At 53.0% G+C, this 14,556-nt stretch overlaps 1 protein-coding gene across 5 annotated transcripts in view; it reads left to right on the forward strand.

The window, feature by feature from the left end:
• The window catches only part of SLC39A11 (solute carrier family 39 member 11), a 97,880-nt gene that overhangs the window by 65,795 nt on the left and 17,529 nt on the right, over positions 1-14,556 (forward strand). For all 5 annotated transcript variants that reach the window (XM_075111629.1, XM_075111631.1, XM_075111633.1 and 2 more), the window contains one exon: positions 8,406-8,475. In XM_075111629.1, the coding sequence (XP_074967730.1) occupies positions 8,406-8,475 (70 nt within the window). The remainder of the gene's footprint in view (positions 1-8,405; positions 8,476-14,556) is intronic.

The following is a 14,556-nucleotide window of genomic DNA, read 5'->3' on the forward strand; positions in this document are numbered from 1 at the left end:
GGGAGCTGCGTCCCACCTGGGAGAGCTGAATCGAAGCCAAACTCTAATGAGCAGCAATCTTTTATAATAAACTGCGGCTTGTTTTGTTGTCATTAAGTAGCGCGGCAGCTGTGACGGGTGCCATAAGCGTTTACCAGATGATGTAGGTGTGTTGTGCGTGCGTGCGTGGGCAGCAGCAGTTTCTAGCGTGGGGATGGAAAACCTTATGCATGCTGATGGGTCAGTCCATGCAGGTCTGGAAAAGAAGCATTTCTTCTTACTGCCTTTGAGGGAGCTGGGGCTGTGGGCTTCCGGGGGCGTTAGCATCACCATGCTCTTGTGCTAGTGCAGTTTGCTGGAAGTCCTGGGGAGCAGGGAGCGTGCTGCTGGCATCCCGAGGAGCAGCCGCGTGGGCTGAAGCAGGAGGCGAACGGTGTCCCAGGGCTCCTGCACTCCATGGGGAGGTGGAAATCCAGCCAAGCAGCTTGTTATGGAGAAGTCACATGCCAGAGATCCAGGTGCTTTCGCTCGGAAGAGCCTGTGGTTATGGATGTGGAAGAGAGCTGCAATGCAGAGAGTGGCTGGGTCGCCTGCAGAGAGCAGCAGGTCAAGAGTAAGAGCACTCTCACTGCCGTGCCAGCCTCTCTGGTCCTGTGCCAGATGTGCCTGCGGGGGCAGCTGGGGCTTTGGGGAAATGCTGCTTAGCAGGACCGGAGCTGGTGGGGCATACTGCTGCGTGCGTGCGTGGGTGGTGGCTAAGCGAGGCCACCTCCGGAGCAGCGGCACGATTTGTGTTTCAAATGCAAAGTAAGATCCACTGCTTTCTGACTTGGTTAAGTTAAAAAAGGAAAAAAAGTCTTTCTAAAATGACTTTAACTTCCTGCCTGCTAGTCTTATAACGGTGGATACCTAGAAATATGAAAAATACTGAAATCTGGTAATCTCTGCGCTCTCTTGTGCGGTAACGGCAAAATTATGTTACCAAAAGGGAACTGGAGTTTGATCTTGGGGAGAAAAAAAACCTTATGAATAGCGGTGACAGGGACATGCTTAAACTCTCATAGAAATACAAACCTCATTATAGCAAAATTAATTTCCCACTAGGAACTTAACAATTCTTCAAAGAGCAGGATGAATAATTGATGACATGTTAGCATCTGTAGTACCTTCCTAAAGGAAGCATGTTCATTTGCTGACCCGGGAGAATTAGCTTCATAAATCCTCGGAGGAGGACATGATGTCACTCCGGGCTCCGTTAACGCTGCTGCCGGGCTCGAGGTGCTGGTGGGGGACACACAGTCCCAGCTTGCAGGTGGAGCATGGGTCAGTGGGTGTAAAGCGCTAAGGTACGTGTAGCTGTTGCAACACTTGGTATTACCAAGGAGAAGGACTTGGGCAGCCGTTTATGAGCCCGGCAGTGTTTGCTTTGCTTAATCAGAGGATGCTTTTGCAAGGAACCCTGCGAGCGTGTCTCTGTCCTGGCATCCATCTTGGTGCCCGTGGTCCTGTGTTGCATCAGGTGTGCGTTAGCTCATGCAAAGGGTATTTTCAGCATCGCAGACTCTTTCCTTTGCTCACAAAGGTATTTACTGCTGTTAAACCCATAATTCTATTTCTTTCAAAGCTCTGCAGGCACAAACCTCTGCTGAGCCGTGAGCTCCTTATCTGCCCCAGAAATCTGATGTCCCCAGCAGGCAGAGCTGTGCTACTTCTGCTGTAGGTAGAAGTTATTTACAAACCCTGCTTTTCCTCTAATCTTTGCCCTCCCTCCAAGTCCAAGATTTTGCCTCTACTCAGACTGCAGGATCCATGAGTTGCTCCTTGTTTTATTCTCTCTGTGGATCCCCCTCCTCCTCCCATGCCTGGCTGGGAGGGCCGTGCTGCAAGCCCAGAGGAGTCTCCTGCAAGGGTATTTTTTTAGGCAAAGACGCCCGTGGGTGGGTGACAGGTGGGCTGTGCTGCCGGCACCCTGCTGAGCGCATCCTCTCCGAGAGCAGGAGGCATGGGATAAACTAACTGACGGTGGGCAGGTCTGTGTTCCCCTGTCACTGCCATCCTAACCTGCTTGTACATCAAGAGGAGGGAGGAAAATATGCCCCTACCACCTGTGATGCTGTTCCACAAGAGCAGGCTGACAGGTCTGCCTGTAGCATCCCAGCCGCTCCCAGTGCGGCTCTGCCCACCTGCCGCGCTCGTACGTGAGACAAGACTGAGCAGAGGGCAGGCGACTGGCGTTGCTGCCTGCAAAACAGACACATGTTATAGCGATACAGTGATCCCTCCTTGCCCTGCCCACACAGGGCACAAGCTCCAGGATGCTGCGACATCATTTTCTTTGTTCTTGAATACATGTCTATGTGATTACAAAGTGATTTGGAGAGAAAAGTTAGTTTTGTTTAGTGGCTTGTTTTGGGTTTGTTGTTTTTTAACATTCCTGTAGGATATTGTCCTCTGTCCACAGTCTCTGCTCATTTTCTTGCTTTTTATGGCATATAACAGTAACATAATACCTGGGGTTAATTTACTTGCCACTGTAAATTATCAAGGCCCCATGAGCAATGCTTGCTATTTACTCATTTGGATTTCTAGGGCATGTGAAGGGCTTTTATTTTAGGTTGGTTTTGTGAACAGGCCTTCTCCTGAGGATTGGAAGTGGCTTCCCACAGTGGCTGCAAAGCTCGTCTTGTAAGAATGTGAAGCTCTTGAAAACGGAGCTGGCGAGGGCAGGAGCTCGGTGAGCCCCATGAAACCTGGACCCTGGGTTTGCAGCAGGGTTTTTCTGGTTGCCGATTGAGATGCGGAGTGGGCGGCGGCAGGCTGTGATCCCTGCCTGGCTGCATAAGCTACCCTGAATGGGATTTAAAATTGCAGCCTGCTTAATTTCACCCAGTTCTTTCAGCTTACCAAGCTCCTATGGACTCGGGTGGTGGGTGATAAGGGAAAGGTTTGATAGGATGGAATCGGCCATTCCACTTTCAAGTTGATCCTTTGAGCTTAAGGCCTGTGTGGCATTTGCGGCCGGAGGCGCTGGAGGGCAAGCCCTGCTATGGGAGCGTGGAAGTGGCCGCTCTCCGCATGGCCGGCCGCTCCGGGCAGGCCTGGAGCCGGTGCTTCTCTTGGAGAGCACAAGAGCAAAGAAACAGCGTTCAATGCTGTGGGCAGTGGCAGAAGGTGATTTCAGACCAAGGAAAGTGGGTAAAACTAGATTTCAGACCAGGGAAAGCAGCACAGCTCCCTGGGTGAGTTCAGTCTCTTGGTTTCCCAGTGTCTGCATAGTTTGGGGTTCCCTGCCCTTTGATCGAACAGGCACACAGGGCACCGTCAGCGTGTACCTGAGCAGTGAGTCTGGGCTGCCCGGAGCTGTCTCTGTTAATGACTGAGCCTTCTGCTTTCAAAGCAGAAGTGTCTATCTCTTCAGTAAACCTCTCCATTTTAAAGATACTTGTGTGTTTTGTACGTTATCCTTGTCCAGGTCTTTGGTGTCAGGGCTGGTTAGGAACTGGCAGCACAGAGCCGCTTCCAGGTCCCCCAGGGCCATCTCACACCTACCACGGCTTGTTTTGGTGGGGCCGGGCTGCCTCGATGCCAGCACCTTGCTCCTGCTGAGCAAACCTTCCTCTCATGCCTGCCGAGGAGAAGAGTCCCCTGGGAAGCGCAGCACGGGGCACTTTTTGGGGGGATAGTCCAAAGGCAAGATACCCTCCTGTAGCCCAGGGCACCGCAGTGATGCACCATCTCAGGAGCCCACATAGTCCCCTCAGGGCTGCAGCACGGTCCTGGGGGGGGCTGGAGAGCTTTGGCCTCCTCAGGAGCATCCCAGCATGGGGTGGGAGTGTGCAGTGCTTTCCACGCTGAGGGGAGGGAGATGGATCAGTGCTGGGCCTCATCCCAAAGCCCATCCCAGCCAAATCATGTGCTCCTGTGGATTAGAGCAGACGGGAACATTGTCACTGTCCTCCTGGCTCAACGAGATGGAACATCTTGTGCTGTTTTGCAGCTCTGCCAAGGGGGCACTGAAGTGAAATTAAAGTAAAAATAAAACCAGAGCTGTAACGGCATGCTGCACACACCCGAGTCCCCTCTGCTCGCCAGTGCTTGAATGCCGGTGGATGAGCGTAGAGGGAGCCGGGGACCTCAGGCCAAGCGTGAAGGTGTCAGAAGTGTGCTGGGAGCAGCACTTTGCTCCCTTGGCTGACGTTCTCCTCGCCAGCTTTTCATGCGCTGCATATATCTCTCCTCAGCTGCTCTGCTTAGTGCTGCAGCCGTTGTGTCGTACTGTGCCATCGCTTTCTGCCTGCCCGTGGTGCCTTGACTCACTCCCTGCTCCTCTAGCTTTGCTCTGCTCCCCTTGCTGTGGTTCTTCCCTTTGCACCAGCTCCTCCTTGCTGTGGTGTTCCCCCTTGGCTTTTCCCTTCCAAAGTTTGGGCTGGCTGCCTTCCCTGTGAAGATGCTTTTTGGGCTCAGAGCAATGCTCTTGTTAGACGTGCATGCTGTGCCTGCTCCCACATGGACCTCTCCTGCTGTGCCCGTGGCTACCATCCACATGGCTCTGAACGTGCCCTCTCAGACTGCGGAGGAGGGAGCTGATTCTGCGCACGGCAAGGGCCAGAAGCTGAGGGAGAGGGGAAGAGGATGGCAGGGCTTGGCACAGAGGTGAGCTTCCCAGCGTGAGCTCCCAGAGCAGGGAAAATAGGTTCCCCTTGGCAGTGGGGCTGATAGATGGTCCATGGTGCTATAAAGGTGCTCTGGTTTAGATCCTTGCTCCCCAGCTCTCGCATACCAGATGTAGTATGTAAGGAGACTTATGGATATCATGCTTTTTGCCCTCGCCACCACGACCAGTAGGCTGCCATAGCATATCCCATAGCTGTCTGGCATTAAAAATGGGAGTCTCTGTAGTGACCCTCCAGCGTGGTTATCGCTTTGCAGGTTGAGGCTTTGAAGCTTTTTTCTTTTCTTGGAAAACAAGCAGAGAGGAAAACATGCCCTTGCAATGAGCACTGCCGGCTGAGAGGTTTGTAGCTGATCCTTAAGTTAGCGCAGGATTAGTCTGATCCCTGGGTAATGCCTTATCAGGATAAAGCATCTTCAATTGTAAAGCCACAGAAGCCCAAGAGAGGCAAAATCCCTTTGTTTAGGTTAAATAGAAGCATTTTCTTAACAGTGGCTGAGATTGGTCATATTTTTCTTTCTTTGTTCTGCAACTCTGAGAAGAGATGCTGAGTTAACACCCCAGCCTGGCGCCGTCACCATGCGAGCTCTCCAGCTAACATGGTTGCGTGGACCCTCCAGCTCTTCCAGCTCCATCACTGGTTGCAAGAGGGGCTGGCAGCAGCTTCAGCCACCAAAATCCTTGGAGAAAAACCCTCTCTGACATGGAAAGGTTTCCTGTCGGACACGTATGCCTGCCTTCCACCCTCTTTCACATCCCAAGCTGCAGGGCTTCTGCCTTGCCCGCTGCAGAGTGGTGGCCTACCCTAAGTCCTTAAGCTGTTCAGGGTTGCTGGGGACTCTGCTCCTCTTTGCCTTTGCTTGTGACGGTGCCAAGAACCAGAAATTGCACAGGGCTGTTTATTTTTCAAGCTGATGTCTGAGCCTTCAGTGGGTAACAAGATCTGCACTCCCATACCCATCTTCAATGACCTAATGTCCTAGTCATCCATTTGCAGAGCCTGCAGTGCAGCGCATCTGTAAGTGGTTGACATAGAAACATTAACCTTTCTCTTTTTGCATCTTTTCCCACCTGAAGAAGTCGTTTGGGCTATCTATAATTTGCACAAGAGAGGGGTTGCAACTGGAGGGCTGAACTGGCTGTGAGCTTTGAGTGTGGGCAAACTGGCAGCAAGCTCTTCCTGTTTGTTTTCTGTGTAAATCTTTGTGTATCTGCTTGCTTACCTGCGAAACAGAGTTGTTTTGAGGTTTGACATCTGCTTTGAAAGAGGCTGAACCTGTATTACTGAAGTGGTGAAATTATTGTGTGATCTTGGCAGGCTTTTCTAAACGAAATATTTGAAACGAGTCACAGCAATGGGCTGAGTGTGTCACACAATATCTACTATATATAATTAGAGGCCTCCGAAGCATCAGCAGTGACCGTGGGATGCGCTGGGGTCCCTGATGTTTCTGGACCACATGTGAAACCAGACTTGCTTGGCTGTGAGTTCCTGTCAGATGCTCTGGGGTCGCTCGGCCCGTTGGCCGATTTGTGGTTGTACTCGTCCTGCCCCAGCTCTCGTGTCCTCCCGTGGGAAGTGGGGACCCGATGAGCCTGTGGCCAGAGGCTGCTCTGCCAGCTCCTCCTCTCTGGGCTGGTGAGCATCTCCACCGTACTGCAGCTTCCACCATTGGCTGCTTCTCCCTCTCCAAATAAGCAGTTCACTACGCACCATCTGCTGATTTTAATTTCCAGTAATTTGTTTCCATGTATATGTAATTTGTACTTTCATTAATTGCGCTGCTGCGTTTCTTATTCCATAAGACTTGCTTTGCAGCAAGGAAATTGTGGTTTTTCCCTCTCTGTCAAAGCTATTTTTGTTATTCACACAAACGAGCACTTTTGTCCTTTTGAATTTTGCTCTCTGGGCAAGTCTCGCTTAAAAAGAAATCTTTCGGAAGAGCAGTGCCAGACCCGTTTGTGTGGAGCTTCGTTACACCCTCATAGCCACACTGAGCTATGCAGCCATTAAGCAACTTTTTGAAGCTCCGTCTTCCAAGGTTAACTCCACTGCCTGCAGAGCAGAGGCCTTCTAAGCCATCACCATCTGCAGGTGCAGCCCCTTTGGCAGTCGAAGCCCTCCACGGCTCTGCTCCTGCCCCCGGGTGCTCGCCCATCTCCCGGGCAGGTGGTGTTGGGGCAGCGTGAGAGCTTTCCACAAGAGCTTTGCACAAGCGTGTGACCCTTCCCAGGTCTGGCGTGTGCCCCGGGTGCCTTGGTTCCTTTGGCTGTTTTGCTGAATGGAGTTATCTCCTAGTCGAGGTATTTTGGGGACAATTCGGAGACTCCTTACCCCACACCGCTGTACGTAGGGTTGATTGCTGCTGTCGTTTTCCCTGTCTCCATCCGGAGCCTTGGCACAAGCCTTGGATCAGGGCTCTGAGGAGTTGTCAAGTGTTTCAGTTCTCCACGGTCAGCCTGGACTCGAGGATGCAAATGCTGTGATTATCCGAGTTAGTGCTGCTTTTTATGGTGTGTTTCCAAGGCAACTGGAAATTCAGAAGACCACAAACACACACACGGCCCTCTTCTTCTGAGACCTTATCCTCCAGTACACAGGTAAACGCTCTCAGTGACATTTTCAGCCTGTTTGAATGTTCATCTGAGTAGTCCCCACTGTCCCCTCACCTGGCTGCCAGCAGCAGGAGTGGGTAATTGCCTCCTTTGAAGGCTGTAAAACCCATCCAGCTACACAAGCAGGTTTGCTTTTGTTCTTTGAACGTTCCCCCCCCTCCCCGCCCCGCTTGCTCGGAGGGGAGCGATACCAGAGAGCCTGCAAAAACAAAAATGGGGATTTTGAACAAAGGGAAAAAAGTAGCAGTGGTTTGATGCTTTCTGAACATAGGATTTTTTAAATTTTTCTTTCCTGGGAGGGATGAGGGAGCTGTGCCAGCGGTGGGAGGGTCGCAAAAGTTTGAGAAAGGGCAGGAGGGGAGCAGGGAAGGATGGAGCAGTTATCCCAAAGGGGCTGTACGGAGGAGGTGGTGGCAGATCTCAGGTCTCCCCCACCTGCTGCCATCCTGGGAAGGCTCCTCGGCTGATTTGCTTTGGAGTTTATGGGATTAAGTGTAATCTAAAATAATCTGTAAGGTGGGAATTTCCTTGTGCAGTTCAGGTTTCCTCCTGCTTTGGAGACTGTTGGTACAGGCGCTGAGCTGGTATTTGGGCACAGGGAGACCAGAAACCAGGGAGGTGCTGTTGCTGAGAATCTGGTCCAGGTTTAGCGGAGCTCCCGGAGGTTTATGGGACAAGTTGGTGTTTGGTTCTTCTGCAACCCCCTGTAGCACCAGTTCGTCCGCACCTTGCAGAGGCAGCTCCCTGCGGATTGGTTTGCCAAGCCGGAATCCTTTTGAACACACTCATGTTTTGCACTGCGATGTTCCTTATTAAAGTAGCATTTCAGCTGGTGGGGATTGTGATCTTTTTCCCTCCAGTGAACTCATAAATCCAGAAATCTCTCTTCTCTGTGTTGGCTTCAATGAGAAACTGCTGGCTTGGGTTCATGGTTGTGAAGTACCCTGGGCAGCGTGGCAGGCTCTTGCACTGAGCTTAGATTAAATGCACTTTGGTCAAAATGAGAAGGGTCACAACCTGGCCCGGAGTCCTGAGTTCCTGCTCGTGGTGATCCTTGCTCTGTTGGAGCGCAGGAGGAGGGACGGTCCCAGGGCTGTTGCAGTGTTTGACATTACTTGTTTTTCCCTTCCTGTTTCAGAGGGTCTGGCAGTGGGAGTTGGATTCGGGGCGGTTGGAAAATCCGCGTCTGCGACCTTCCAAAGCGCCAGGTAAGCCACAACGCTGCGTCTGCTCCGCAGGCTTCAGGTTTTGTGCGCGCCTTTGCCTCTTGGAGGTTGTCGGTCTGTCCCACGTTGCTCCCATGTCAGGGTGGTGGGAGATGCATTGATTGACTGAAACTTGTCTGGAAGCACAAGTGTGGGCAGAAGGAGCAGAAGAAATTCCTAGCGCTGTTGCATTTTCCTAGTGGTTGTGCTTGTCAGACAAGAGAAATGCGGAGATTTTCCACAAAAGCAGCATCCTCAACAGGTAGGAGCAGCTGCTGGAGCTGTTGGAAAGCATGAGGTGGCTTTGTTTTTCATTCCTGCCAAGCAGGGCTACTAGACATTGGTGGCAATAAAGACTCTCAGTGCTCCCGGCATCCCTGCTCGCCTGCTCCAGCCTCACCAGCAGCCACTCTTACCCAGCTCTGTTTTCAGCAGTGCCAGCATTGCCCCTGTGCTACCAGGCAAAACTCTTTGTGCTTCTCTCTGGGACTGGTGTGAATGTGGGGGGGTTAATTCAGCTTCTCCAAACTTCCTGGGGAGTGCTTGGGCTTCAGGTGCGTTTTCATAGAAATCCGGAGCAAAACCTGGGCATAGGGGTTGGGGTGACGGCAGGGAGAGCCCTGCTTCATCCGCACACCCAGCCTCACCCAGCAGAGCTGAAACTGGGCTGGCTGGGGGCATTGCTAAAGAAATGGGAGGAAGGAATTCTGGTATGAAGTGGGAGCCGGAGGAGCTGCCGAGGCTCTGGAAGAGCTGCTGGCACCTCTTGGCGGCTGCCTCGCAAACAGCACCCTCCTGCCGAGGCTCCTCGATATGCCGCTACCCAACGCTTTTCTTTTTCTGTTTGACTTTTACACCCGAGGCTCGTGGCACGCCATGTTCTCTTTGCCCTTTGTTTATCAGACCTACACTATAATTTATGTGGTTTGGGGACACACAGTATGTTCAGTCTGTGCATAACCTGCCCAGCCCTTACGGCTTGTGGATGAACGTGCAGGTATGTCTCAGCCACCTTGCTCCTGCCGGAGGATCTGCTGGGCCCCGGGGCTGGTTTTGGAGCCCTCCAGGCTGTCCAGCCCCTTCTCTGGGCAGGCACAAGCTGTGCTCATGAGGACCCTGCAGAGATACAAGGAAAACCTTCTGTATTGGATGCCCTGTCACATCCCTGACTGATGGGGGGACCCATCCTGAAAGCACGGGCTGGCACCGGGTGCGCTGCCCCAGGTGCTTCGATTGCAGCAGATACTACCCAGATTCGTGGTGAGAAAAGCGGGAGGCACCAGCTCTAGACACCGCGCTTCTCTAACCTTTTGAAATAAAAGCCTCTTCATAAAGTCTGCAGAGGCTCTAGAGATGCTTGAACAAAGGGACTTTTTTTCATCAGCTGCTCAGTGGAAGCTAAGAAGCCAGAAGCAGCTGGTTCTTTCTCTGTATTTACAACAGCATTAATCATGTTAGATGAAAGGTGGAGTCTGTACCATGAAAATACCAATGCAAATTTAGTCAGCTGCGAAAGGAGGCAAAATAACTTCATTGCCATCAATCTGTCTGTCACTGTCATCTGCGGGCAGCCCCAAAATCGCTTAGTGTAGCCACTCCACTATGAAGCTGCTTGGAAATACCCAAGAGTAAAATTTTAGGTGGCTAATTTGTATTATGGAGGCTTAAAAAACAACAGTAGACTTATACTTGATGTGAGCTAACCTGAGAAATAGAGCTAAATCTTTTGACACATCAGCACGGGAAATTGCTCTTTGGCCAACCTCAGCTCTTAGGAGACACGACAGTCATGATCCCCCTCGTGTCCATTATTTTGAAATAGTGTTTTAATGAAACAGCTGCGTGACTCGGTTTACCTCCTCCATTCTGCTTCCCGCTGGGTGTGACTAACTGCGTTAGCACCGAGCTGAGCTGAACCTCGGGTGAGCTGCCTCGCAGGAAGGCTTATTCCTTCAGACCTTGAACTGTGCAAAAGTATTTACTAACGCTCCAACATGCTCAGAGCCGGAGCTAAGGATGCCGACGCCTGGGGATGCTTGCAGTGGCTGGTAGATGTTTCCAGGGTTGGCTGTGACTTGCCCACGCTAACTGGAGGACCTTCCTTGCTGACTTGTGCTTGATGAATAAATGCTGGCTTGCTTGGGAAAGCGCTGCCTGATTGCATTGCTTCCAGAGGGGTGAAATCTCAGCAGGAGCCTGAATTCATTCCAGCTTGCTGTAGGGCCCTGGTGAGACACAGCTGTGCTGTATCCTGAAGGGCTGTTCTCAGAGCCACAAGCTTTGCAAATAAGCAGCGTGTTTGCAGAGAGACAATTAGGAAGGGGGTAGCGCCAGCCGCTCTGCAAACCGCAGCAGTGCCGCAGCAGTGATGTCTGGGCGTTGCAAGCAGCCAGGTGCTGCTCTGGCCGGGTTTGCTGCCGAGCTTGGAGCGAGCTCTCCGGGCGAAGCCCTGTGCACTGGAGCACCTCAAGGGTGGGTGTTGCAGCAGGGTCCCTGCCTGCCTCAGCCAACTGTCATGGTCCCAAGTGCTTTGCTTTTTTTGTGTAGTGCAGCATGAGGGCTAACACCCTGTTCCCAATACCTTCCAGCGATGCTCTGAGGCTTTTCTTAGGCTGAAGGCTTTCCCCTGCATTGGCAGTTGGAATATTTCTCGGTGCTGCCCGCTGCCTACCTGTCTGCCCGTGGCAGGGAGGGGTGCTGTGGGGCTCCCATCCTGGCCGTGCGCTTGGGGCTGTGCTGTTGCAGAGCTCAGCCCTGGCTGAGTGTGGCGAGGGACCATTTTTGAGTTTTAAAGCACAGTGAGGCCGGTGTGGTACAGAGATGGGGCTGGTTGGGAGCTGCAGTGGCTAGTAAGCACCGGCCCGGGTGGTATAAGCAGAGCATTGCAGGCGTAGACCTGCAGCTGATGGTCTGAGTCAGGGGGATGTTTCAGGGTTTGGTTAAAAACCAAAAAAGGATGATTACGAAGCAGGGTAGGATTCTCATCTTTTAAAACACCTGGTGCTTTGCATGTGCTGGCATCACCTCTGCCATTCCTGGACTCTGGGCTCTGGTACGGTCCTGGCCCTTACCTCTGTGGTTGCAGGATCGGGCCCTCTGGGCTGCTCCATCCATCCCATCTCCCCGGAGCATCTCGGTGCTGCCTGCCAGGCCGCTGCCCGCACTCGTCTGTGTTTCTTTGCTGCCACCGGGTGTGCAGGCTCCGTTCCTGCGATCTCGCTCCTCTGCAGCTCCTCTCTGCCGGTGCCAGGGCTCACCCTTGGATTACAGCCCCTCACCTTGCGAGTTGTTTCATTTATGGCTTGCAGCGAGGGGGGACCCCACTTTATTTGGCCTGTCAGGGGATGCCGGTGAAATGCGGTCCCGTGCCCAAGGAAGGTGGGGTCTCAGCAGCTGGGCTGGATACTCACTTTCATGTGCGGGTGGGTATCGGTGCTCCTTCGGCTGGTCAGCACACTCGAGCCTTTTTCGGAAAGGTGATGTAGGTTTTATGGCAGTTTTGACAGGGCTTAGGGCAAGCTAACGTCTGCTTTTGGGGCGTTTCCCGTGGGGGGCTGAGCCACTGCTCATCCTCGGGCAGGAGCATCCCTCCCTCCTTGCTGCAGGGCTGCAGTTTGCTTGCCCGGTTCCTCACAAGGATGAATACGCTGGAAAGTCCCACAGGCTGGAAATAGCAGCTCAGGACAAAGCTGCTGCGGTGACAGAAGAGGAGCGAGTCCCAGGGCAAGCGCGTGCCTGGGGCAGAGGGGCAGTGCCCAGTGTGGGGCATGCAGGGAGCCCCAGGAGGGGAAGGTCCCCTCCAGATGTGAGCGGGGAGGTATGAGCTGCTCCTGGCTGCCTTCCAGGCAGGAAGGTAAAGAGAAGGGCAGCCATGTCTTAAAAAAAAGAGCTGGTTTACCTCCCCCTCTTTGCACACTGTAGTGTGGGGGGAGGAAACCCTCTCCACCTTGTGTGGCTGATTTAACAGGAACCAGATGGAGCTGGAGCTGCTGAGATCAAGACAGGCTGAATTTGCACTTACCTCGGCCGCTCTGGGGATGCAGAGCGGGCAGGAGCACGGGCAGGGGTGCAAGATGGGCTGTCCAAACTTGGTGTACTTTGTCGGTGGCTTCCCTGGGACTGGGTGTAGGAAGAGAGGGGCTGGGGCAGGTCCCCGCTGCTGGCCACACTCTGCGCGCCTCCATCCACCGGGGCTGCAGTGCAGGGGAGTGGCGTGTGTCGGGGTGACCTCCCTCTCTCCAAGTCCCTGCTGTGTCTTTGATAGGACAGAAGCACCCACCAGTGAACCTGGGGGTGATCTTGAGCCCCTCATCCCATGGCGGGTTATGCCTGCGATGCTGGGCAGCTGCAAGGTGGGGCCGGGGGCTGGCACAGAGGAGATCCCACGTGCCCACTCTGCCATCCCCTCTGGGCCATGTCCCTTCCCTCGGGACCCGCCTCGACGCCTCTGTGTTGGCACCCAGGAGCCTGCAGCATCTCCACTCCTGCATCCCCTACCCGCGCGGCGCAAGCTCATGCCTTGGCTGGAAAACAAGAGTGGAGGGGATGTGGGGTCCCTGAGGACCTCTCTTTTTCTTTCCCTCCCATCAGAGGCTCTTCCTTTGAGAATCAGCACGAGGGGCTGGTCACTCCTTCCCCGTTCCACCTGGCAGGATGCTAGTGCCTCGGCATGGTGCTTGGGTTTGGGGGAGCCTGGCAGCGCAAGGGAGCAGGGACGCGGGAGCCTGGTTCTGCTCTTGCTCCTTACAAATCCCCCCTGTGCTGTTTGCTCTCTGAAAGCAGCAGGCAGCTTGTAATCATGCTGTATGCAAGCACACAAAAGCCAAATCCGTGTTCTTATGGAGTGTTGCTTCTTCCTGTGAAATTTTTTCTGTCAAAGAGGAATTCACTGTAAAATTAATTTACTCGGTTAGGATTGTGGGAACCCCTGAACGTACCTGCATTATACTGCAGAGTGAACAGAGAACTACCATAAAAAGCCTGTGCCAGCAATTTTGCTTTTAATAGGAGAAAGGTTTGGAAATGTCATTAAGATACGGACCCCCCACCCCGAGGAGGCCGATGGAGGGCGAGGGCTTCGCCTCCGGACAGCGGCAGTGGGGGAAGACAGGGGTGAGCGGTGAAAGCAGAACAGTTTCTGCAACTGGTCTCATCTGTGTGGTGAGCAGTGCCTGGACTTGGATGGCTTCCTTGGCTGCTTAATTTGGGTTTGAACAGCCGAGCCTGGTGCCCCATGCCCACATGTCTGTTACATTCTGCATTTTTGTTACTGGCTCACCTCTGTGCTGGCTGCTTGGGCACCTTCCCTGTGCTCCCAACTTGGACGGGCAGGGCTGCTTCTCTACTTCTTCTGTCAAAAACAGGAGATGAATTAGGACAGTGTGGACCTGACCGTTAGGTGTGAATAACTTGGCTGGTTGCAGGCAAGAAATATCTGCAAGTCTGACCTGAACTGAAAAGACAGAATAAAACACATACAGGCTTTTTCTGCACTCTTCCTCCCCAAAAAGTGCATCGTGCATTTATTTTTTTTTTAAATCCATCCCCTGTTACAGGGTTAAAAAGCTCATGTCCCTGCTGATGGCCAGGAAGGCAGAGATGCCCGGGGTGACCTGCAGGCTCTGGGCTCGCAGTCCAACACCCGCGGTTTCTGCGGAGCAAGAGCTGTGGCCGAGCCGTCCCCATCCCTGGTTGCTGCTCCTCTCCCGCCTGACACTAGGTGGTAACATCCATGTCCCTAGCAGCCTGCTCTCGGCAGAGCTGGGGCTGGTGCGTGGTCTCGCACCGCTGTAGGGCAAGCCCTGGAGCTAACGGGACTCCCAAACGTGGCTTTTTCGCTGGCAAACCGCCTAGCAGAGGGCTGCTCTTTCAGGTGTGAGGGAACGTTCAAATAAGTGAAACCAATATCGAGTTAAACGCTGTAAATTACTTTGAGCAGATGACATATATAAAGGACTAAAAGTTCGAAAAATAAAGTGAAATGTTTTCTTAAGCCATGGGTGGTCTGGGCACCGGGTCCTCATAGGATACCGCGGATGCAGATAATTTAGAGAGGTTAAAAATGGTGCAGGCAAGTTTTTGGCA

Source organism: Phalacrocorax aristotelis, chromosome 16, assembly GCF_949628215.1.
Source record: "Phalacrocorax aristotelis chromosome 16, bGulAri2.1, whole genome shotgun sequence".
In the NCBI taxonomy this organism is placed as follows: domain Eukaryota; kingdom Metazoa; phylum Chordata; class Aves; order Suliformes; family Phalacrocoracidae; genus Phalacrocorax; species Phalacrocorax aristotelis.